Here is a 25,550-nt window from a genome sequence, read left to right on the forward strand (position 1 = left end):
CATTTTACAGTATTTGTCTCTTTCCTTTCTGCAAGGCCAATGCTATTATCGATCCTAATATACTCTGTGAACCCATAAATAATGTACAATACCTCACCCTCTCAGGACTGGATTTTTATGGGTGTCGTTGGGTTTTTAAAAAATACTTTTGTCTTTTCCACATTTAATATCCAGGCTGGGAGTATACAAAACAGAGCTGCCATCTTTCAGTAGTGAGCGCAAATCAGCACCAGAGACTGTCCCAAGGATGGAGCCATAGGGATACTGGTGCTACATTCCCTGCATGTCATACAGTCTCAGCTGGGGAAGTACACTCCGTGCTGAAAACTGCCACTGGCAGAGGTTATTTCTGCTGAATCTTGTCTGCCTCCTAGGAATTGGTTTTAGAAGAAAAAAATCTCTAGATTTGCTGATGCAAAAAAAAGGAATATAATATTTAATAAAATCAAAAGTAAGGCCTCTTAGGATAGGGGCTGTCTTAAAAAAAGTCAGTGCCAACAGTATTCTGTATGCTGAGGCATACACAGGTTAGAAAAAAAGCGCTACCATTTGTTTTCCTTATTTTCCACACCTCTTAGAAAGTTGTGGTGATGGGGTTTTTTTTAAAGTAGTGATGCTGAAATACTTATAGGTCAAGGAAATAAATAGGAAATTCCTCCCTTCCCCAAACAAATAAGAGTAGCTTGTCAACAAAAGTATTTAGACTGTATATCCAGCAAACATATGCCATTGCAAAGTGCTTTCCTTTTAAAGGATGGCATGTTCTTTTGTGGATAGGAAAAAATAAAAGATATAATGGATAAAGAAACTATCACTCATTTCTTCACTTCTTACAGGAATACAAACATGTTTCATCTTGATGAGTGCTTTAGACATTGAGAGCAGCCCATCTCCAGCGAAAATTACTCTTTTGCAAGGAAGCTTCTCCTACAGACACAGATCTTGAGCTGACAGACAAAAATGGGACCTCAAGAGAGAAACAAAGTCTTCTAAACAGAACAGAATCATTCAGGTTGGAAAAGACTTCTGAGCTCATGGAGTCAAACCATCAACCCAGCACTGCCAAGTCCACCACTAAACCTGTCCCCAAGTGCCCCATCTATAAATCTTTTAAATCCCTCCAGAGATGGTGACTCAACCACTGCCCTGCGCAGCCTGTTCCAATGCTTGACCATCCTTTTGATGAAGAGATTTTTCTTATATCCAATCTAAACCTTCCCTGGTGCAACTTGTAGCCATTTCCTCTTATCCCATTGTTTGTTATTTGGGAGAAGAAACTGATTTCCCCATCGCTCCAACCTCTTTTCAGGTAGTTATATTCTGCAGGCTCATGTTCAGCTGCTCTCAATCAGCACTCTCAGGTCCTTTTCCACCAGCCATTTTCCAGCCACTCTTTTTCCAGCCTGAAATTTGAAATTGCAGGGGATTGCTGTGACCCAAGTGCAGGATCTGACACTTTGCCTTGTTGAACCTCATCCAACTGGCCTTGGACTAGCAATCCAGCTTGTCCAGATCCCTCTGCAAGAGCCTTCCTGTCCTCCAGCAGATCAAGATTCAAACCCAGCTTGGTGTTACCTGAGGGTGCTCTCAATCCCCTTGTCCAGATCACTAATACAGGTATCAAACAAAACTGGCCCTAGTACCCAGCCCTGGTGCATGACTACTGATAGCCCCAGATGGATGTCACAATCTCCAAGACTCTCTAGGCTCAAGCCATCCATCCAGTTTTTTTTACCCAGACAACAGTGTATCCATCCAAGCCATGAGCAGCCAGTTTCTCCAGGAGAAAGCTGTGGGAAACACTGACACAGGCTTTACTAAATTCCAGGTACACACATCCATAGCCTTTCCCCTCATGCCCTAGGCAGGTCATATTGTTGTAAAAGTAGATCAGCCTGGTCATGCAGCATGTGCCTATCACAAACTCACTCTAGCTAGGCCTGATCCCGTGGTTGTTCTGTATGTGCCATGTGACAGCACTCCAGATTATCTGCTCCATGACTTCCCAGCACTGAGGTCAGGGTGACAGACCTGTAGTTCCCGAGATCCTCCTTCCACGTCTTTGTGTACATCAATGCCACATTTGCCATAGCCCAATAACCTGGGACCTCTCCGTTAGCCAGAATTGCTGGTAAATGATGGAAAGGGGCTCAGTGAGCTTGGATACTTCTGCTGCAGCTCTGGCCCAAAATGGAGGAGTTCCTCACCCTGGGCACACTTCCTGCAGGTCTACTCATGCTGCTACCACCAGGACTGGCCTAAGAGCAGGGCGCAGCCTGCTGCTGACACCTGGCTGGCAGCACAATCCCACCAGAGCTCTGTCTGGGCTGCTGCATGGGTTGTGATAGGTGCAGAGCTTAGAGAAGGCTTTCTGTTGGGTGGACACCATTGCTCCCTGGCAGGGCTTCAAGCACCTTTCTGCACACTCTTCTGCACCATCTGCTGTGCTATGGCCTGTTTTCCTGTCCTGACCACTCCCAGGGGCATCTTTTATGGGGGAAAACTTGGAAGCCATTGCTCCGGGTCCTGTCAACCACTGTCACTCCAGCTTTGGGCTCCTGGTGGCTCCCTCAGCTCCTCCTGATGTTCCCCCAGTTCAGGAAACCAGAGCTGCTCGCCTCAGCATGCTATTTGGCCATCTGAAAAATTGGACCTGTTGTGCTTCCCAGTAAATGAAGAAAAGTTAATTTCTGTTTAGCTGTGGTAACTCAAGGAGAGCTGTCTCTGCCTGTTACCTCTGCCAAGGAGACTGCAATGGCCAGTGCAGGCAAGGGTAGCAGCAGTAAGGACATTTGCCACACAAAGACTGCAATTAAACAGAATGCCAAAGCTAGACATGCTCCTGGGCTGATTCAAAAACAGCCCAAGCATCCTTCATTCCTGCTGGCCAGACATGAAGGCGGTGATTGCCTAAAAGGCTACTTAACCCTTTGCAGGACCAGGCCAACATGAAGATCTATAGCAGAAAGCTGTTTTTGCTCACTCAGGTTTTTTGCTCAAGTTGCTTCAGTTGCTGTTTTGAAGGTCTTGCATGAGTTGTACTCCTAAAATACAGCAACAAATACACCATGCAAATGCTTTTACTGAGTGATGAGTAAGTAAAACACAAATTGCATATTGAAAGTATTTTGCTCCCTTCAAATCCGCTGACTAGTCAAGCACAATCCTCAGGCACATCCCCAATTTCCTCTCTTGCAGCAACTCAAGCTTCATTGTGCAGTGCTTGCCATAAGTAGGATAGCAAAAACCAGACTGGCCTGATGCCTCCAAGTAATTCTGTAATGTGCTTTGCATTTCACACCTTTGTTCTTGCTCAGTGCACAACTCCAGGTTTTAAGGCGCTTTCTTCCAGAGCTGGCTGCTGCACTGGCTCCTGCAGATCTGAAATGTGCAGGTTGCTCTCCACATCAGCTTTGGTTCCCAGGGCAAAACACCCGTGCCTAAAGGACGCACACCTGTGCAGGAGCCAGCAGAGCAGCCTGGTCCTGTCCCTCTCTGCCAAGAATTCTGCAGGCACTACAAACCTTTCCCAGGAGCTACAAGACAGATGTGAGAACAGGCACCCTCACAAGCGACACCCCTGCTCTGCTCTGCTTGCTCTTCTCTACTCCTGCTGAGACTCAGGATGCCAATCCCACCAGGCTGCACATTTCTCAGCATGGCCATGATTTCTCTGGAGAACAGCCCCCACAGTTTGGCTCTGAGACAGGAGGATTAGTCCTCTCCCAGGAAGAGGCACCCACAGCCAGGCTGCTGCCACGTGTCGCTACTAACACTTCTTTCCAGCCTAGCTCTGCAGATGCTCAGGCTGCTCTGGACTCTGCCAGGTCTCTACTGGGGTTCAGCCCTGGGCATGGCTGGGCCCACTCTACCCTCACATTGCTCTGACAACTTTGCATCAGACAAACCTTTTCTGAGCACACCGACTGATCTTTCTGCTGTTTCAGCTGCATAAGACTCTCATCTAGGGAAAGAGACTGCAGTTAGGGGTACGAATCCAATTGGCAAGAACCGAACCACTACACAGTCCCAGCTGAACAGCTGTATCTCCACAGGATGTTTTGTCTGTCCCACTCTTCATTCCTCTCCGGTTGGAAATGCAATTTCACTTTCTTCCCCATGTAGGAAGTACCACAACTGGGCAAAAACTGGCAAGTGGGCCACATTCAAAAGGCAGTCTGGAGATAATGAATGAAGAATTGCCCTTCTCCAATTCCAAACCATATGAAAAACCCCACAAACATGACTTACACCGTTAAGAAAGAACAGACAATTTAAAAGTGAATGTACAGCTTACTCATAGGGTGAGAAGGAAGGGAATCTTCCAACTGAATTTGCTTTACCTTGGAAATGATTGAGGCAGCAAAGCATTTTCTGTCATTACCTCTCTGTCCTTAGCCCCAATTCATCTTAAAAATAAATTAAGGAGCCAGAAAGCAGGAAGAAGACAAATAATAATTTTTTACTCCTTGAGGAACTGGGGTGGTCTTATCACCATGACTGTGACTGTTGGTTTGTTCATCCATCCATCTGTCCCGCAGCATGAGAGTTGAGGTTTTACAGAGTTTGTGTTCTCAGTCCTGCTCCAAGCTGGCAGGGCAGAAAGCTGACCTGCAGTGCTAGCGGCTGCTGTTCTTAATTGCTTCCTTTGCTGCAATGATCAGAGGAGTCAGGCTTGAGAGCGGCTTGGCTAATTTTAAAAATGGATGCTGCCCAAAGGAAAAAGAAAAAAAGAAAGGTACCATTACTTTCCAAACACACTTCCTCACAGGCTCAACCAGGATTCCAGTTGTTACCAGAAACAGGACTGAGGGGACCATCTGCACTTCCACCTTCATGTCCAGAACATTGCTATCACACGCAAACAAGGCCCACACACCTCTCAATCCATTTATGCAGGTGTCTTCAGCTTGCTGGGATTTTTGCCCTGTCAGTGTTCTGGGAATGCTGCTTGCTGCCCCGAGCTTTGCTCCTTTTAGGAAATGCAAAAGACTAACTTAGGTTTCTCCTTTCTGAAGACACAAACTTTTAAATTGTCAAAAAAGATATGTGCAAGTCATTCCTCAGGAAACTCCAATACCTCTAAGAAATGTTTAACCCAGAAGGATTTAGGCTTATGTATTTTCACAAGACCTGTATGGAGGTACAGGTTTTCAGCAGCAAATCAGGAGCAGGGAGACAAGTGGCAGAGTGCTGATGGACTCATCTCTGACTTGCAGGGAGAGTAGTGTCTATCCTTCTATGCCCTGGCCCTCCTGTGCTGGTTGGCACCTTCCTTCCCAGCAGGGACAGTCAAGTGGCATGTTCTACAGCTCCCTCTCTGCCACAAAACCTGGCAGCAAACCTTGAGCAGCTTGACTGTGCCAGGAAGCAAACAGAGCTGGGACAAGTCCTGTTCAGCTGTCCCCATTTGGGTAGCAGAAACCTCTAAAAATGGGGCTTAGTGGCAAAAACCTCTAAGAGAGCAGGAGGGACAAGCTGGGGCCCCCTCTGAGCTCACAGTAATCTCCCCACAGCTAAATCTCTGACAGCTTGGCTGTGACTGCTTTTACTGGGTTCCTCCCCCACATTTCAGGCCTCTCTACCTGGTATCATTCTACTTCAGTTCTTTTGTCAAGAATTAAAACTGAATTTACTCCCAAAAGTACAAAATAGGGCCACAAAAATGGCCGGGAGATGGAACACATCTCCTCTGAAGAAAAGCTGAGAGAGCTGGGCTTGTTCAACCTGGAGAAGGACAGGCCCTGCAGAGACCTCACCTTACAACTCTTCAATACTTCGAGAGGGGTTGTAAGAAAGTTGGGGACACATTTTTTAGCAGGGCCTGTTGCAACAGATCAAGAGGGTTTTTGACTCAAAGACAATCAATTTAGATTTGATCTAATTAAGAAATAGTTTACAAGGAGAATGGTGAAACACTGCTACAGGTTGCCCAGGGATGTAGGAGGAAGTCCATCCCTAGAAACATTCAAGGTCAGGTCAGATGGAGTTCTGAACGACATGACCTAGTTTAAGAGATCCTAGCTCAGTCAGACTAGACTGAGACCTTTAAAAGCATCTTCCAACCCAAACCACTATTCCACTTAGCTTTTGGAGGGGGGGGTGGGGGGTGGGGGAGACTAGGTATCTGATGCCTTTATTTGACAAGAACACTGAAAACCGATCCCTTGCACATCTATTTCACCTGCAGCTGCTTCATGCCTTACCTGCAGAAGTTCCTTGGCAGATCCTCGCCTGTCCACATCCATCTCCAGGCAGCAGTTAAGAAAGTCTCGGAACACAGCCGAGAGTCGCTCTGGGTTCTGCAGCTCCGGTGTCCCATTGGTAGCTATCAGATACAATGCCTGGAGACAAAAGAAACAGAAGATTGTTTCATTCATACCCAGAGATATTCACATAGACCCTATTTTTATGCTCTAATCTCTACTGGCAGTTTCTTCCCTGGCAGAGGGCTGGAGATGACTTTCACATATCAACAACAACAAAAAACCCAACAAAAAAAAAAAAAAAAATCCTGATGCAGTCACAGCTATTACAACATCAAAATGATCTTGCCTTGACAGATTATTTCATCGATTGACTTAGTAGGAACTACATCAGAACATTTTACTTCTCCAAGTATTGACAGGGCTTTACAGGCAATTTTAAAGAGTCGGTGTGGTCTGAATATATTATTTCAAAGGATTATTACATAAAATGCATCTCTGCAGTGCTTACTGGTCCCTAAAGTATGGCTTCCATAAAACAAAATTCATCAAGTTTTTTGCTCTGTTCTTGATAAAAAATGGTTACTGGATAAAAAAAAAGAGAAATCCATCAGCTTATTCCTTGGACAAAAAACCAGAAACACTTGGAGTCTCATGTTCAACAGACATGTCAAGTTGCATGTACAAATACAGTATGATGAAAAGGCATAATGGGGCAGACAGGATGCAGCTTCAACTATCTTTCAGCAGTCTCTAAATTCCAAATCAGCTTCACTTATGTGGTAAAACTTTTAACAGTCGCATCAGAAAAAGAAGTAATTCCATTGCTATGGTAACCCTCCACTAGTCTAAGAATTCTCCACCTTAAACAGCTCTGACCACCACCCAGCAGGGATCACATGACTATCTGCAGGCCTCAGATGAGGTATTAACTCTTTCACTGCACCGATGAGACTTGCAGACCTTCAGTTCTCTCTGGAGTGAGAGAAAATGACAGAGTGAAGACACATAGAGAAACAACATGAAGACCCCAAGGTCAGTAAAGAAGTCAGCTCCCAGATGGGAGGAAAAATGAGGAGATGCCTTAGACTTAAGCTGAAATTCTCCTGTAAGCCATGGTGATGGACTATGATATATTGAATGTCCCTATAAATCATGGAAAAAAGCATGGGGGGCTGGAGTCTTCACACTGTAGACATGAGCAAAGGCATCCATGCTGAACACCAGATGTTGAAGTAGATGTGATCGCATGAGAAGTTTGAACAGAGAGAGAGAGAGAGAGGAGTCATGAAGACCCTTTGCCCCCCAGGGAAAGAAGATCTCTCTTCCCAGAGATGATGATCTCAGACACAGATAAAGAGAACTTGCTTTTGAAAATCTCATCCTTAAAAATAGCACCTTATAAGTTTGATATGGCCCATGAACACAGCTGTGGGAACGTTGCAAAAGATGGGAGGGACTTCACAATTGCAGATTTCTGGGCAGCTGCTATTTGTGGAAATTAAAAACCATGAGAGAACTGTTTTCTTGAGAAGAAGTCTCCATAGCAGGACAAGAGAGACTCCTCTCCCTAAGTGAACTGAAGAAAGACTACTCTGGAGGTGATAAACTGACTGAATTGTTTCTGTACATCGTCAGTGGGAAAGAAAAGAGGGTGTGGGGGGCAGAAGTGTTCTGAAAGTTTGTGTTGGGCTGCAATACAGGATGTAGCCAGAAATGTGTATTCTATCACCATCTGTTGAAGCCGGGTGGGGCAGTGACCCTTATCTCCGTGGCACATATTATCTGCTAATGGGCCATCTTTAAGACCAGGTGAGGCAATCATCTTTATCTTTTCCACAACTCATCCTCCCTCCAGAAAGATATCATCTACTGATAGGCCATTAAGTTGCACTGTATGACTGATAAAGTTTCATTATCATCCCATTAGGAAATGCTCCAGCCAAGGAGAAGAGCCAAGCATTTCCTACCTAAATAAAAACTCAGATTTTGAACACCAAGATACCTTTCCACTGGATTCCAGAGGAAAGCCAGAGCTTTCCACATCATGCCTAAACCTTTAGAAGAAAACTGCACTCTTCTACAGAACCACTGCTTCAACTAAACCACATCTGCCACTGCAAGAAGACTGTAACCACCATTTAATCAGACTCTTACCAACACCCTGACTGACAGGGTGTCAAGCTGCATTCTGACTCTGTCAGTGTTTTAGGATTGTTCCTTGTAATACGGTATTTCTATTTTAATTTTCCTAGTAAAAAACTATTATTCCTAATTTCCATATCTTTGCCTAAAAGCCCCTGAATTTCAAAATTATAATAATTTAGAGGGAAAGAGTTTACATTCTGCACTTCAAAGAAAAGCTTCTGCCTTTATTGGTAAACACCTGCCCTTCAAACCAAGACAAAGTTTTATTCTGATTCTTATTATTCTTTTAGTTCTGTTAATAAAATTTTTCTTTAAAAAAAATAAAAGGTGGCTTCTTCCCTCCTTACCAAATGTCAAATGTGCAAAACCAGCACACTTTCGAACAGTTGATCTGAGGCTTCTTGAGGAACCCTAATCAACATTAGAGATTAAGGATGAAGGGAATTTTCAGCATCCAGATCAATAACGCTATTTAATAATAACCTGGTTTTGCCACCTTATACAAGGCAACTGCATTTTTTGCAAGTGAAATACGGGTGCACAGGAAACAGAAGCAAAACTGTGATGTGTAAAGGTCTCTGCTGGGACAATAGGGCTGCAGTGACAGAGGCGTAGTGCCACCCTGCCAGCTATAGTCCACTCTGCTTATCCAAGATCGCTCTGAATCCAAACCTGTTTCTTTCTTATCCACCCTAATGAGGTGACACAGTGCACAATACTCCACATGTGTGCCCTGGAACCAAAAACCACAAGGCACCTACCAAACCAAAGGAAGACTTCCAAGAAAACTCGGGAATCTTCTTCAAAAAGAGTGAAATACTTGTATAATTGAAAGAGTGAAATTTGTATAACTGATGTATTCTTTTCTTAAGCACCTGGGAGGTATGTCCTGACCCTTCTGTAGTTTCTTCTGTCAGTCTGCAATACACAGTCTGGGTGCCACAAACCAGAGAAAGCACAACCTTACAGTATGGACAAAGCTAAAGATCATGCTCTATTTTAATTCTAGCCTTAACAAAAAGTATCTATGTATACATATAGGTAAAAATTAATTTTTTCATAAATTCCCACAGGAAATAACTGTGCAGCATTTTGTTTTAGCTGTCAGTCATGAGGTTTTATCCTGGTAAATACATTCCTCCACTACTACACACTCATTTGGTGTAAGAACTGGCCATTTCATTTTAAGACATTGGGATAAAACTGAAAACTTCAAAATACACCAGTTCACTACAAGTATCTGTGCTAAAAATACTTTTAGTGATGTATTTGATAATAAATAATTATTGCATTACTAGAACCAGTGATCTTTCCTGGAAGGTTCAGGAAAGGTTCAATCAGCTCTGGTCTGACACTGAAGAAAGTTTTGTGCCTGCAGGTACAGCTCCAGTACTTATCATAAAAATTCCCAACTGGAGAAGCATGGCACTTGAAAATTTTTGTAATTCAGAGATACAGCTCAAAGAAAGTTCAAAAAGGGCATGAGAAATTTCAAGCATTGCTGAAGGCCAAAGTAGCAAGTTTCTGCACAGGTACATGCCACTTTGCCTCTGAGATTCTCACAATGATGCAATCAAAACTACAGCAGATGCAGATGTGCTGTAGGAACATTTTTAGAAGTGGGTCTTTGTAGAAATAGTTCAAGCTGATGTGAATGTGAATTGGCTGCATTTTGGCCACAATAACCCCCTGCAAAGTTATAGGCCGGGGATGGTGTGGCTAGACAGTGCCCAGGCAGAAAGGGACCTGGGGATACTGACTGACAGCTGACTGAACATGAGCCAGCAGTGTGCCCTGGTGGCCAAGAGGGCCAACAGCATCCTGGCCTGGATCAGGATTAGTGTGGCGAGCAGGACCAGAGAGGTCATTCTTTCCCTGTACTTGGCACTGCTGAGGCCCCACCTTGAGTGCTGTGTCCAGTTCTGGTCCAGTTTAGGAAGGATGTTGAGATGCTTGAGTGCATTCAGAGGAGGGCAATAAGGCTGGTGAGGGGCTTGGAACACAAGCCCTGTGAGGTACAGCTGAGGGAGCTGGGGTTGTTTAGACTGGAGAAAAGGAGACTCAGTGGTGACCTTACCACTCTCTACAACTTTCTGAGAGGTGGGTGTTGTCAGGTGGGGGTTGGTCTCTTTCACCAGGCAGCAACCAACAGAACCACAGGACACAATCTCAAGCTGTGTCAAGGGAGATACAGGCTGGATATTAGGAAAAAGTAATTCACAGAAAGAATAATAAAGTATTGGAATGCTTTGGCTGGGGAGGTGGTAGAGTCACCATCCCTGGTTGTATTTAAAAAAAGACTGGATGTGGAACTTGGTGCCATGGTCTAGTTGAGGTGTTTTAGGGCATGGGTTGGACTACATGATCTTGGAGGTCTCTTCTAACCTGGTTATTCCGTGATTCTGTGAATGGGATTTGATCTCATGGAAGACAAGTATGGCACAGATTAGAAAGACAGCAGTATCTGATATTTCACCCTACCCTGAGAGGATTTTCATTAAGGTATGGAGGTTCTCCTTCCACCATTTCTATTGCCATGATCCCAAGTGACCAGATGTCCACTTTGGGGCCATATGCTTTTCTTGTTACAACTTCTGGTGCCATCCAGTAAGGAGTCCCCACCATTGTGCTCCGTTTACTCTGCTCAGGGGTGATCTGAGCACAGAAGCCAAAATCAGCTGAGGAGAAAAACAAATACTGTTAAAGCCAGCTTGAATTCTGAAATCAAGCAAAAGAATCCCCACTAAGAACCCCCGTCTGAGAGTGCAATGTGGAATCTAGCTGGAAAGCAGCCATGCTGTGTTTCCTCAGGGCAGTAGTAGCCAAGGTATTATGTAATTGGCCACTTAAAGAAATCCTCAAGTTTCATCCACTGGCTTTTACTTAATGACTAGAAGATTTAGACTGTAACTCCCTCCACTCTGTAAGGGTCATACACAAAGCAAAGCCACTCTTGACACCCTGTTTCTCTCTAGACCTCTCTGCACATTGCCGCTGTGCCCTCACAGCAGGGTCCAGGCACTCCCACCAGCATCACTTTCAGTGGCTGGCTGTCACTCAAAAGCAATCCCACACCCCACATCCAGGAATGCTGCACTTGACCAAGAATACCTACTCAATTTGACAGATCCATCCATCCCAAGAAGAATATTGTCACTTTTGATGTCTCTGTGGATCACTTGGTTGGAATGAAGGAAATCCAGGGCTTGTAGGCACTGATAAGAGGAAAAAAGAAATACAAGGATAAAAATTCATGACATGATTTCATCACACAAGGAAGAAAATAGCTCTACAAGATTTCATTTCTAGGGGAATGGTAAGGAATGGCAGAACACAGTGCAGTCAAGAGAAGAGCTTGCTGTTCTACACTGTTGGTCATGTCTTTCTAGGGGAAGACACATACTAGCTTTTGAAAAGGAAACATCAATTGTTGCTACATACTGTCCCCTGCAAACATAGACAGAATGATATCTACTGCAGTGGATGAGCTCTTTCTTCTCCATTTAATGACAACACCACAGAAACAGAAGCATAATCTTGTCCACACAAACAGAAGCACAAGTGGGATCCCTCACCTCCCGACACACAGCAGCTATCTGTCCTTCATCCATACATGTCTCAGTGACAACATCGGTTAAAGAGCCTCCAGCCAAGTATTCCATCACCACCCACAGTTCATCACCAACAAGGTAGCTGAAAGGAGAAAACAATGCTGTGGAGATGAATGTGCACAGCTAAACTAATGAATTATCATAACCTACAACTGATTCTTGTCTCCAGGTCCCCTGCAAATGAAGGCAGAATAAAATGAAAAGGACGTTCCTTCTAGGCTACACAGTTTTTGGAATATGCACAGTCTACATGAGAAAGACACATCCATGAAAAAGGAGATATTTTAGGTGACAAGAAAGTGAAGATTGCACTTTAATAAGATAAGCAAGCAAAGATAAATCAGGAACCAAGACACATGCCACCAGCTAGTTCATCATCTTAACCATGAATTCCACCATTAACCCCAGGAACAAGGGAACATAACTTTCAAAGTTATCCATGTGTCCTGGTTTTAAGGACAGGTATCTGCCAATAAAGGCAGAAGCTTCTCTTTGAAACGGAGAATGTAAACGCCCTCCCTCCAAATTATTATAAATTTGAAATTAAGGGGCTCTCAGGCAAAGATATGCGAATTAGGAATAACAGTTCTTTACTGGGAAAATTAAAATAGAAATACAGTATTACAAAAAACAATCCCAACCCTGACAGAGTCAGAATACGACCTGACACCCCATCAGTAAGTGCGTTGGTAGCAGTCCCATTAAATGGTGACTACAGTCCCCCTGCAGTGGTAGGTGTGGTTCAGCTGAAGTAGTGCTCCTGTAGAAGGGTGCAGCCTTCCTCCAAAAGTCCAGGGATGATGTAGAAAGGTCCAACTTCTCCTCTGGAATCCAGTGGAAAGAAGGTAACTTGCTGCCCAAAAGTTCCATTTTTATCTAGGTAGGAAAGGCTTGGCTCCTCTCCCTGGCTGGACCATCTCTCTGGCTGGAGCATCTCCCAATGGGATGATGTAACTTTATCAGTCATACAGGGGGAATTAATGAGCCAGCATCAGATGATATCTTCCTGGAGGGAGGATGGGTTGTGGGAAAGATAAAGATGATTGCCCCATCTTGTCTTAAAGATGGCCCATTAGCAGATGGTATGTGCCACGGAGATAAGGAATCACTACCCTACCCAGTTTTAACAGATGGTGATAGAATACACATTTCTGGCCACATCAACCCAACACACCATGGGAGGAGAGTGTGCACCACTGAGGACAGAAGTTGGTCATATGTTCAGAAAACCTTGCAAAACATATATTCAGAAACAAGAAAGCCATTAAAAAACTGTCAAATTAGGTGTTTCTGGAAACAAGAACTTGTCTTCCTGGCATCCCCAGCACTGGAAAACAGTGAAAACAGCCCAAAGGAAAGAATTTCTAGGATGGTTTGTCAGCACTTTGCCTAAGACACAGAAAATCTGATCAACTTAAAAAAAACCCAAACCCCAGAACAAGAGAACAACATGGAAACACTTGGCACATGGAGCTGAAAGACTTTTTAGTTTTAGTAAGATATAGCTGGTCTAGGTTTTTAAAAACAGATTTCAAACTATGTATGCCAGAAAACACTAATGCAGAGCCAATGCAATCTCCTCCCATCCACTGGAGGTGAGTAGAGAAATAAAAAAGACCTCCACATTCTGCAGTGATCAAAGGGTTTTTTTAACCTTTGGCCTGCAGTGTGTAAACAAACATTCACATGATAATATCAGAACAACTTACCTGTCTAAATAGTTAACAATATTTGGATTCTTATTTTCCCTCATGACCAGGATTTCATTGATAATTAGTTCCTTTTTGGGCTGCTGTTGGAGATTCATTTGCTTTATGGCCACCTAAAATGACATTAAAAACCATTAACCTGAGTAGTCTGTTGCACAAGATCAGAATGAACATGCAGTGGACAATTACATTATTTCTGATTGTATCACCTGCTAATCATGATTGCATAACAAAGCAAACACAGACATACATTATGGATGTTGTTCCACAACAAAAATAACAATCCTAGTACTTCTCAACTTCTGAAACTTTGATTTGCTCTTCTAAATAACATTCTTTAACACAGTCTACATTTGCAGTTATTGGCAGGGTCTAAAAAGAAATAATACACATGCTGGTATTTTATGGACATGCCCAGAATTATAGGAAGGGTTAGGGCTTTTGGAGACCCCAATTTAAGTGTGGTTATCAAATGCAGCACAACAGGTGTATAAGGAACTACCAGTAAGATTCAGATCCAAATCTCTTTTGAGAGCCAGAAATGAGAACTCAGGAATCTGAAGTTGGATCCCCAAAGAGCAGCAGGATTCTCAGAGACATGACCTCATCTGTTTTTTACTAACATGATCACTGTAATGGGCTGTCACTGAGATCAGACCAAAACACAACTGACTTCTTACCAGCTGCAGTAGTACTGAAACACAAAACTGAGTCCAATACATGGTTTCTCCTTAATTATGTCTTGCTTGCAGTATACTTTAAGACCAAACACATGATGGAACAAATGGCAAATAATATAACTGTCTGAATCTGGGATTGAGATAAATTGGGCCTCAATGACAGCACCTGCCTTCAGATTGTGGATGCCTTAACAGATTTAGCAATTAAGAATGAGACCTTTTCCTTCTCTAACAGATACTGCTGCCCTCCTTTTTTCTGGCAGTTCTAAGGACAAAGTTTTTCTGAAATTAAACAATGTATCAAAGCTATTTACTCCTCGAAGCAACAGGAAAAACTGTGACCATCTCCAGCATTTTCCCATGGCCCCTAATCACAACAGATCTTTTGATTTTACAACCTGCATTGCTAACCAGTCTGTGGTCACATGCACAGGCAGATTTTATGGTATAAATGTACCGAGTTAAATTGTGTATCTAGACCAAAATTCTCTGAAAAGCACAACTTGATGCACAATAGGGAACAGAGACAGAACAATTTCTAAACCAATAGATTTATACTGGCAATAAACATTATCTACTTTTTACTGGCAGAAAAGCTTGTTGTGATTTCTCAGCAGATTTCATCCAATTAAAAAAAAACATTCAGAGATGATGTAATGTGGTACCAGGGTGGGATCAACAATAGTGCGGAGAGCACCAACCTGTTCTGATGACAAAATAAGTAAAAATTTAATCTCTTAAAATTTGCCTTAAAAGCTATGGGTGAAGCATCCAGCTAAGCACAGAGAGCACCAAGACTCTTATTGATTCTAGGAATTCACAGGCATCTTTTCAGGCATTTATGAAAACCTCAGATCCAGTGTTGCTGGAAAGCATATGACCACAGTATGTGTTCAGTTACTGAGGCACAGAACCACAATGACCTTAAAGACCTTGCACTGAAAAGCTGAAGACAGCAGATTATGGATTTTACCAGATGATATTTGTCCATGCTTCAGGGAAACAGCCTTTGCAGGAAATCTCTACTGGCCACCCAAAGCTCCAGCCACAGCTCACACCAGAGGGGAAAGCACTCAACAGCTGCAGAATCTGCTGGGATTTTTGACACTTACCTCTTGTCCTGTGGCAATGTCAATTGCTGTGTAAACAGTTCCTGAAGCCCTAGAAACAAAACAGCAGGAGAAACTGAGAAACACTTTATTCCCTGGAAGTGAAAGCCAGCCCAGACAGGAGAGCTCTGCTGCTTGGAGTGTTTACAAGGGTTCACCCACTCCTCAGGCAACAGTATGGCAGCCCACAAGCCCTCTGCCATGCAGGATGTCCAAGAGAAAACTCAAGTCCAACATGAAGAAAAAGGGCTGGTGCAAATCTCCAGTTTTACATACCACATAATTTTAATTCAAAACCTAAAAGACGGGGGGGTGGGGGGGAGTGTCTACAAAAACTGGAAAATAGTATGTTTAATTCTTTCCCACTTTGCTGTGTTGAATTAGTTCTTTCTCCCCTTTTCCTTTGTGTGACTGTGAGTGTGTTTTTTCCATGAAATGTAACACACAATCCAGTTGGGCCTTCTCACACATTTAAACTGAATCCATCTGCCAAACTCAGGCAATGCCGCACAGTCACTCTGAGAACCCTGAACATATGACAGCCATTTGAGGAAAAGATCTACATACAGCTTTCTCCAGCATTCAAGTAAATAATTTTCCAGCCATCCTACAAGGTCACTGCTAGAACAGGTTAAGGCACCTATTATTTCACACACAAATTGAGAAGGACTCAGAACAGAGGATGCTTAGAGAGTTTCTTTGTGTCAAGAACTGTAGACAGCTCCATCTGTTGAATGCTCCCAATACATGAAGGATTCTTTATGGTGTCCATGTGTTTCTTCTGTGGCACACATAGGTTGTGTAGTAGAGCCACCAGAAATAAATGGTGTGCTCACCTGCAGACTAGACGTGGTGGGGTTCGGTTTGCCATTTGCCTCTCCTTCAAAGATGTTCTTCCCCATAATGACGTGAAGGGCTGAAAAGCCCCCAGTCAAAGGCAATTCCTTTGGGTTTCAAAGCAATTAGGGCTTGAAACACCTTCCTTCCAAGATAAACCACAACTTTACACTGCCATCATTCAAGAAACCCATGTCTGCAGGGGCAGTGAGGCAGTGGAGAGTCAGGGAAGGAATTCTTACAAGCAGGAATGTGCCCCCAGCAAGTGTGTCCCAGTAATTGAAAGTGCCAAAATCAGTTTGCTCCTTTTCATATGATCCCCTGGCTTGTTTGTTTACCTGCAGGCTGAAATATTTCAGAGGCAGTTTAATTCAACAGAGACATTACATCTGCATTGAGAGCAATATTCTCACTGGGCATGCCATACATTCTCTTAATATAAAGGCAAATGCATTTTCCTATGACTAATTGACAAGATTAACCCAATTTGTCTTCATAAGAAGTGAACAACATTTATTCGGAATTGCTAACACTGTGATGATTCTCATGAGCAAAGTCATATCAGGTTTTACTTCAAAACAGCTCTGGAAATTAGAATGCTTTTGGAATGCTCCAGGCCACTTGTGAGAAGTTTAGATAAAGGTAATTTAAGTAAAGCTGTGAATTAATTGCACAGGCTTTGTGATTCTGAATTAAAAAATTTACTTCCAAGTAACTCATTTCTGATCAGTAACTTTTAATCAGTTTTGCAGCACCTTATCTTACCTGCAGTTAGGCAAGTGCCAGGACTCACCTTTAGATCTGTGTCACTATGATGCAGTGCAGTACTAACCAAGCTGCTCATGGCTCCATACTAATTTGTCTTGCTACAAGAGCTAACACTGCTTGAGCAAACATAACCTCTTTATCAAGTGCTAGTTAAAACTAAGATTCCTCTGGTGTGACATTTTCAGTCCTCAGCTGAAGACAGACCACAAAACAGGGACTCAGCACTGACAGACTACTGCTGACTATTGCTCACTGCAAAGTGGCTGTAAAACCATCACAGTATTTATTAACTTCCCAGTTGTATGAAGCCATAAAGTGCATGCAATGTGCTGGCCAAGTTGCTTTTCCTTACATAAGCAGCTACTCTCGACCTGCAGTTCTCTGAGCAGCCACATCCCTCCCTGCCTTGCAGTGCTCTCATTAGTAGCTACTAAAAACCTGCTCACTTCCAACACTATAACACTTGCCTGTGACATAGCTGTACCCAACTGATTGCACAGGCGACAGCTCAGGAAGTGGCACCGGCATTAACTGAGCACATCAGCACCTGCTGAGGCAGTGCCACAGCACAATACTGCTGCAGACACCCAAACCCCAGCCATGCAGCACTTTGGGTCCCCCTGATCATCCTGTTTGATTACCTTTCTGATGATCTTTCTCTTTAGGATTTTTTCCTATCACAGTAAATTGGCCTGGAGTATTAGAGGCATGATTTAGTTATGACAGCACACTCCTCTCCAAGGAGGCTATGCAATCTATCTTCAGGCTGTACTAAAAGCTGGAGGAGATCCATTTAGATATCCTTTTAGGTGACGTACCAGCCACTTGTCTTTTCACCAGCTGTCAAGGTACCTTTGTACAAGCTCACTCCTAAGACTATAAAATAAAAGACTGTGAGGGTGATGGTCACATATCACATTTCAGTGACAGCAATAATCTGCTTCACATCCATGTTTATTCTGCTCTCACCTGTTAGCTGACACTTCTTTTCTAAAGGGCAGGCACAGCTTGAAGTATCCACTGAAATTTTACAAATGACAGTAAGAACCAAAGCTTTGGGTAGGAAGTAACTTGGAATTTGAGAAAGGGTTTTGATACAATGAATGGAGCACAATCACCTTCCCGCAAGGCCCTACCAAACCAGGGAGATCTCAGACAAAACCTGCCAGAGAGAGAGCGTGAGTGTGTCAGCCTTTCTGCAGTACCTTAACTATTCTACGTTAGCAACAGGCTACTCTGAGTTCAGACCTCACAAACAGTTAAGGCAGAAAAATATCTCCTGATGCCAGTAAACAGCTTCTGTCCTACACTGACAGCAGTGTTCTGGTGTTACATAGATGGTGCCGGTCCTCCTGGAACGACAACACTGCCAAGGAAACATTAATGGTGCAGGCAGTCAGTATTTAAAATGCAAGTCAGATACCTAATTTTGAGGTAAGTTCTTTTGTTCTCGCCTCCTCACATAGGAAATATTTCAAATTAATCCAATTTGCAGTAAGCAAAGCTGGGGTTTCAAAACAGAATGGCTTGGGTGATTATTTTCAATAAATGCCCAGAACCTGCAGGATGCACAAGGGATCCACCATGAGGCAGATGATGTATTTTTCTCTGAAGTGCATTAGCACTGTGTCTATTACTGAATTTTTGCGTTTTACAACCCCTGCTAGAAAAAAGAGCTTATTATTTAATCTCTGGTTCAGTTTCTAAACTATGCGGTTATAAGCCTGACCATTGAATATTTCTTTACACAAATATTTGAAATAAATGTTATTGAGAGCTGTCAGCTGACAGCTATCAGGTGGTAAGTTACTCTTTTAGGTAATAATGTTTTTTCTCCTTTCTTGAGAATGGCTGTATTATTTTGAGGCATACAAAAATGATTTCTCCTAAGAAAATAAGCAAACAAGAGCCACACATTTGAGGGACAGGAGATTTTTCAGGCCCTGCTCCTTGTTTCACATAAGATACTGTCAGCATCAAGTCTTTGAAGATTACTTTTGACCACAGTTATAAATTCTGATCAGTACTGAGAGACAGGAGGATCTAAACCTGATCGTATCTGAACATGTTTGGGGCTTGCCAATCTTCATGTTTGATATTACACCAGCAAAATACCTGACCCATGGTTTTGCACAAGTAACTGGGGTATGACTTACCCTTGGCCAATTTTTTCAAATCGAGTGTATTTCTTCTTAGGATCTCCCACGCTCACAATGCTCCCTGGAAGAAACAAAATGCAAGATTCTCACTTCAAAACAGAGATTCCGCCTTCCAGCAGATCCGAAATGCAGCCCCACTGTCTGAAGATTTGAGCCATTTGTGGTCAGCTGGGTAACAAAAACAGCAACAACAGAGGCAGCTCCATGGCACAGATGGCTTCCACAAACACTGATTTTCTACACTCCTTTAGGGTTACCCTGACAGGAAACTAAACACAAGGAGAAACATTCAGAACAGACAGAGATCAGAAACAAGAGGCACCAATGCAAGTATTTGTTCTCTACAAACATTAAGTAGAGATGGAACAACAGTAATTTATTTTCTTGGGAATAAACACACTGTGATTCAACAAAAGGCTTAATACTTCTGAAGATTAAATGTACCTTGTGTTCCCTTTTTTATGAACAGGCACCATTTTTGGAAGAGGAGGAGTATTGCACGTGTTTCCAGGAAAGGAGGAGATCATCTCAACCTTTCAGCAGCTTGCCAATAGAATGCCTTAATGTTTGCAGTGAACAACATCTCATGTTACAATCAAGAATAATGGGGTTTCAGAATCAGGGTTCTCATCACTGGTTTCCAGGCTAAGTTCTGAAGACATCCCTGCCCTGCACCATTTCAAGAACGACATTACTGGTTTTCAATGTGACATGGACCTGTGACTCACACTGGACTTGCCCTCTCATCACCACACACACACTGTTCTTCTCAAACCAGCAGAATGGGTTTCAAGGACAGCAGTGCTCCTGGGGAGCTGGTGTAACACAGAGAGCTGCCCAAAGGGATGCTGATCCCGAGCCCAGCTGATGTGATGCAGAAGACAGACCAAACAAAGGGCTGCTGCCTCCTGGAAGCTCCATGCTGCAGCAGTGGAATGGTCAAGCTTCACAGTGTGAGCAGGACATTCATACATTCTCATCTCCTATCCCTCCTTCTAGTCAGCTAGAAGGGAGTCCTAGAGTCCTCTAGTCATGTTCTCTCCTGAAGACTTATTTTGTAGTGAAGACCTGCTCTAGAGAAGCAGATGAGCTTTGTTATATGCTATGAAATTCAGTGAGATGAAAATATGAAAAGTTAACCAGGTTCTGAAGGTGTTACATCTTCAGCTTGGGCTCCTGACACTCCAGTCTATCTGACTCTTGCAGGTTGACACAGCAGGGCAGGACCACTTCAGGGCATTTCAGACTGTGGGCATCCCAGGCAGTAGGCAGGCTCACTGTGCCATCAGCCCTGGCTGGTGCTCCCAGAGCACTGGACGAGGGGAGTGAGCACATGGAGCAAAGGAAACCTCTTCTGCAGCTCCCATTAACACTCTTGCCAAGGGCTGCAAAACTGCTTTAGCAGGGAGTGTACCAGATGGTGCTGATGCCCTGTCTTCTTGCTAGGCTGGCAGGCAGGATTCCTGCCTAGGCATCCAGCCAGATGCCCATTTGAATGCTAAAGACCTCTCTGCTGCATAAAAATGGCCTGGAAAGGGGGAAGAAATGTTTGTGACTACTAAGAGAGAATGGTATATCACCTAGTTTGGTTTTGGATGCACATGCAAAAATTTGTGTTTGTATTTGTAATACAGGGATACAGCCAGATTCAGTCAAAGGAAATATGCTGCAGATCACTGAAGTCTTTCCTTCTGAAGTCATCTTCTTAAACTGTGATGTATGTTCCAAGGTAAGTCTTTAGAAGTCATTTGCATTGAGCCACCACCTTAGGCTTCACTGTTTGCATTCTATCAAGGAAACTAACAAACCAGAAAAAATAGTACTATTTATTTAATTAAGCCATTGGATTTGTCTGAGTCTATCAGATTTTGGCTCTTTCATTAGACACAAACAAAATATCCTAATTACTGCTTTTTTTCCTTCCCATAAGATTCCTGGCATCTCTGAATGGGCAAAAAGGTGTCAAGCAGGGCAAGGTTTAACTTTAGCTTTCAGTGGCATGAACTCCACAATGGGTGATGGGGCCAGACTGTCCCACACAGGTCTGTCTCACAACCCCATGAGCGCTGCAGCAGTAAATCAAACACTGCTCTAATTCTGTGCTGGACAACAGGAACAACACTGTGCTGCCAGTGCCTGGCTGGTGCTATTTTCAGCAAGTTAACAAAATCGTGTTATCTATTAAAATAGATATCAGAAGTTCACTGCAGAAAATAATACAGAGAAGGACTGATGAAGGAAGATTTTTAAAAATGATTTTCCAAATCTGCCACAAATTTTGAAGTTCAGATTTCCAGAGTTTTTCGTCAAGACCTGAGTAGCTGCTTTGCCAAGGCAGTTGTTTGTGGCTAGTTCCCTGTGCATAAGCCAACGTACATCAAACATTACAGCATTAAAATCAACGAAGTGACAGGTACACAGTTCCCACTCAGACAAGCATTCCCTGCACTCGACAAAAGATAAACCTATCAGCTATTTTGATGCCTTTAAGCTCTTTCCTTTATCAAGTCCTAAATAAAGTGGTTAAGAAGCTGAATTGGGCCAGTTCTGTTTTATAATTATCAGTGAAACATAGTCCTGATTTCATTACAGACAGAATTTTATTTGATCTTATCCCAACACTACAGGCTTTATTCACTAATAAAACTCTAAAAGCTCTAAAAGAACTCAAGTTATTTCAAGCAGAAAAGAATTATGAAAGCAATTTTAGATAAAAGAGGGCAGGGTACACCTTCCTAAAAGTAGCACAGAAACAGTTGCGAAGGAAGTAGGCAAGGTGGAGCAGTCATGCAAATCAAAATACAACAAGCACCACACTGCTTAAATATAATTAGATCGAGAGTCTAATATAAAGCATCATGCCTGTTTTCAGATAGCTTCATGAAAGCACAAAAATATTTTCATTGCACTCATCACAATTTGCCCAAAGCAGACATTCAAACTTTCTTACTTGGTAGCAAATCGTTAAAAAAGAAAAAGCATGAAAGCATGTAACATTTCAAAGATATAACCCCCAATACCTCCAGGGCCCAATCTCAACCTGGCATATACAGCAGCTTGAATAAATAATAGACATACTTGAGCTCATGAATGCAGGGTGCCTGTAGATCTCATGGGGGAAGCCTGCCTCAAACATTTAGCATCAGTTGAAGAGGCAGAATTCCTTTATCTATAAACTGACATACCTGCAAGGTAACCACCTGCTCTAGAATTTATTTCATTTTCCCCTCAGCTAAGGCTATTAAATTTATCCCTTGGATACTCCCTAATGTCACTGAGATACATGTAAACCTGGTAAGGATGCATGAAACTCTATGCAAACAGCTGAAATCTCACAGCCAAGGAACACTTCAGCCTGTGCAGTCCCAGCAGCCATCAGGGCAGGTATGACAAAAAGGCTGAGTAATGGCAACCACTGGCTTTGTGATCTGACAGGAGGTGTAGATCAATCTGCTTTTCTTACTAACAGTTAATGGTAGACACAGAGTAACCTGAGCTCTGTTCTGAACCCAACCATTTAATCTGAGAACACTGTACTGGCAGCTATCACATGCAAGAAGCAAATTAAATTGGTTGCACTGCAGAATCACAAAGGACTTGATGTGGATTAATAGAGTAAGATCTGCACAGGGACTGGGGCCAACAGTTAGGATCCCAATAGTATTAACTGGTTGGGAATTAGCCATGAAAAAGTGCCATATCATCTGAGGAATATATAGTGGATGCTCCTTTCAAAGGAGAGCACACTGACAAAATTGTAAAATTCTTATAAAAACAAACTGTAGGAGGACCAGTAACAGTTACAAAAAGGACAGCAAGAGAATACCTGGAAGATGTGTAACTCTCTCAAGGAAAGCACATTAGGGCTGAAGGAACCAGCTTAGTGCTGCAGTTGTGTACTGGTAAAAAAACCCACACCAATAAAAAGCCTCCCACAAACAAAAACCCAACAGATTTTTGCAAAGTATTTTGACTTCGATGACTCATGAGAAACTAGGAGTCTAAAGAGAATTTAGGAACCCAAACATTCTGTTCAATTTGGTCATTAGTACACAGGAGTTCTCTACATCACTCACTAGGTTACAGCCTTTTGCTCAACCAGAAACAATCTCTGCTTTTGCCTTTAGCAGAGGGAAGCTCAGGCAAACCCAACACAGTCCCAGCTGCCCTCAGAGGCAGCAGGAACCCCCCGAGTGTTCTCTCACTGCCTTGATGCACAACAGTTTCTGCAGGGAGCTATAAATGACTCTGTGACACTAAACTGAGAGAAACATTTGGTACAGCTAATGCTGACACATGCAGGAAATACATTGCTCTAGCAGACTCGAAATACCCAATACATACTCAGTTTTTCTAGGATCTCTTCATCTGTCATCTTGGATTTTTTTCGTTGCCGGTCTGTATTTCTGTACAGAGTGTTTGTGTTTGAGTTTTCAGGTTGGGGAGTGGTGGCTTCTTTAGCTGGTGCTGGTGCAGCGGCAGGTTCAATAACAGAGCGTGTGTAGATCTGTGACAATAAATTATTTTGTGTCAGGAAGGTGGCTGCCAGAGATCCCCAATATCATATTTCAAGCACAAACCCTTAAGAAGATCGTGCTACATCCAGGGCTCAAAAACTGGTTTTGCTGTCCACTTCTTAAATTGAACAAGCAAAAATGAAAGGTTACAGATTCATGGCCAATTTCATGTTCAGTTTTCAAGGATTTTCTCATACAGTCCATGGAGAGGAACAGGTACCTCCAGAGGACAGAATATAAACTGCGTCTTTGGACTGCTATCCCTGCTGACAGGAGCCTGCACAGCTGGACAAAGTGGCTTATTTTCACACTTGTAGCATTAAAGGACATGCTGGTACCTCTCATCTGATACAAGAAAATCACGTCCCCCACCAGAATCCCAGGAAACCGACACATGAACATAAAAGTTCAAACCCAATTTTCCTAGTGTCAGTGGCTGAAGTGAAGCTGTGTGTCATGACCCAAGCACCACCCAAGCACCTTCAGCCCCCAACAGCGAGTGTTGTCGGATCAGAAATTTGCATCTCTGCGCTGCATCAAACACAGAACTAACCAAAGATGGCACTTACTGATTTTGTGTGTTCAGGCCGTGGGGCAATAACAGGCGGAGGTTCATTGTCATCTTCCTCCTCTTCATCATCTTCATCCTCTTCCTCAGACACAGAGGGAGCCAGAGGAGGTTCTGATGCTGTTTTTGTGCTCTGTGGACAGACAGTACTGTGACTGACAGTCACTATCCTGCCACATTGAAGCTTTGATAGCTACCTACACCCTTAGTCTTCCTAGACATCAGAGGCCAATCGAGATATGCACATGCTCCTATTGGCCTAAGTTCTAAGTTAAACTCAGCACAACACTTAAAGGTTTAGGTTCAATGAACTCCACCAGTCCCAGCTGCTCCTCAGTGGCAGGCAGCTATATCATGTCATTCCAAATTTGCCGATGAAACAAAAAAATGAAAGTGAACTGTTTACCAACTGCTTTAAAGCTGGCTACAACAGGCCACTTAGAGAACTGAAGCAAATTAAAGGCATTCAATATATTCACATGCCATCCCTTTGGTACAGTAGAAATACCAGTAAGGGAAACCCATGGCAAACAGGGAGACCTGAGTTGGCAATTTTGAAAAGCTGTCATGCTGACTGTCTCACTACTGCCTCTGTCTGCTAGATGAAATACTAGAGCATCTGCCAAGGTGTCTATACCTGCTGGAAAACCTATTGGGAAGGCTTACTGTGCTCTGGTGAACACCACACTTCCTCTGAAAAGTGTGTTATTAAATATAAGGGAAGTGGCATTCATTGAAAATCTGAAGTGTGAATATTCAAAGATGATTTTCATTTCATTATACACAGTTGGCGGTGTAATCACAAGTGTCATATGAAACTGCTTAGCACTTTAAAAGCCAAATCCCCATTTGCTATTTAATTCACTAACAATAACCCTAATAAATTTGGTCAGTATTAATGTGTATGTACTCCTACATCTCTGGGATTGTTATTGCAATACAGCATTAACTGGATGGTTTTTTAAAACTGTCCTTCAATGGTTCCAGTGAGTTACATATCAATTAAAGCCTTGTTTATATTCAGTTTTATATACAGCTATACTAAGGAGAAATCACAAAACTCGGTAGAAATGGGATTCTAAATTTTTAAAACTAAATTAAAATGGGCTCATTAGGCAGTGCTGCATATTGTTGTGAATGATATACACCATGGCTAGAACCAGCCAGCAATCTTCTGTCTGCTAAACCAGACTTTCATCTTTTAAAGAGATCTCAAGTGGAAAATCATGAATCAGCCA

At 42.9% G+C, this 25,550-nt stretch overlaps 1 protein-coding gene across 7 annotated transcripts in view; it reads right to left on the minus strand.

Moving 5' to 3' along the window:
- Nucleotides 1-1,748: 1,748 nt before the first annotated feature.
- The window catches only part of PAK3 (p21 (RAC1) activated kinase 3), a 132,330-nt gene continuing 108,528 nt past the window's right edge, over nt 1,749-25,550 (minus strand). For all 7 annotated transcript variants that reach the window (XM_056491250.1, XM_056491256.1, XM_056491254.1 and 4 more), the window contains 10 exons: nt 24,314-24,445; nt 23,572-23,734; nt 19,225-19,288; nt 15,467-15,515; nt 13,675-13,787; nt 11,930-12,047; nt 11,470-11,569; nt 10,836-11,032; nt 6,207-6,344; nt 1,749-4,709 (listed from right to left, as the gene is read on the minus strand). In XM_056491250.1, coding sequence (XP_056347225.1) covers nt 4,620-4,709; nt 6,207-6,344; nt 10,836-11,032; nt 11,470-11,569; nt 11,930-12,047; nt 13,675-13,787; nt 15,467-15,515; nt 19,225-19,288; nt 23,572-23,734; nt 24,314-24,445 — 1,164 coding nt within the window. In that variant the 3' untranslated portion in view covers nt 1,749-4,619. The remainder of the gene's footprint in view (nt 4,710-6,206; nt 6,345-10,835; nt 11,033-11,469; nt 11,570-11,929; nt 12,048-13,674; nt 13,788-15,466; nt 15,516-19,224; nt 19,289-23,571; nt 23,735-24,313; nt 24,446-25,550) is intronic.

Source organism: Oenanthe melanoleuca, chromosome 4A (assembly GCF_029582105.1).
Source record: "Oenanthe melanoleuca isolate GR-GAL-2019-014 chromosome 4A, OMel1.0, whole genome shotgun sequence".
Classification (NCBI taxonomy): domain Eukaryota; kingdom Metazoa; phylum Chordata; class Aves; order Passeriformes; family Muscicapidae; genus Oenanthe; species Oenanthe melanoleuca.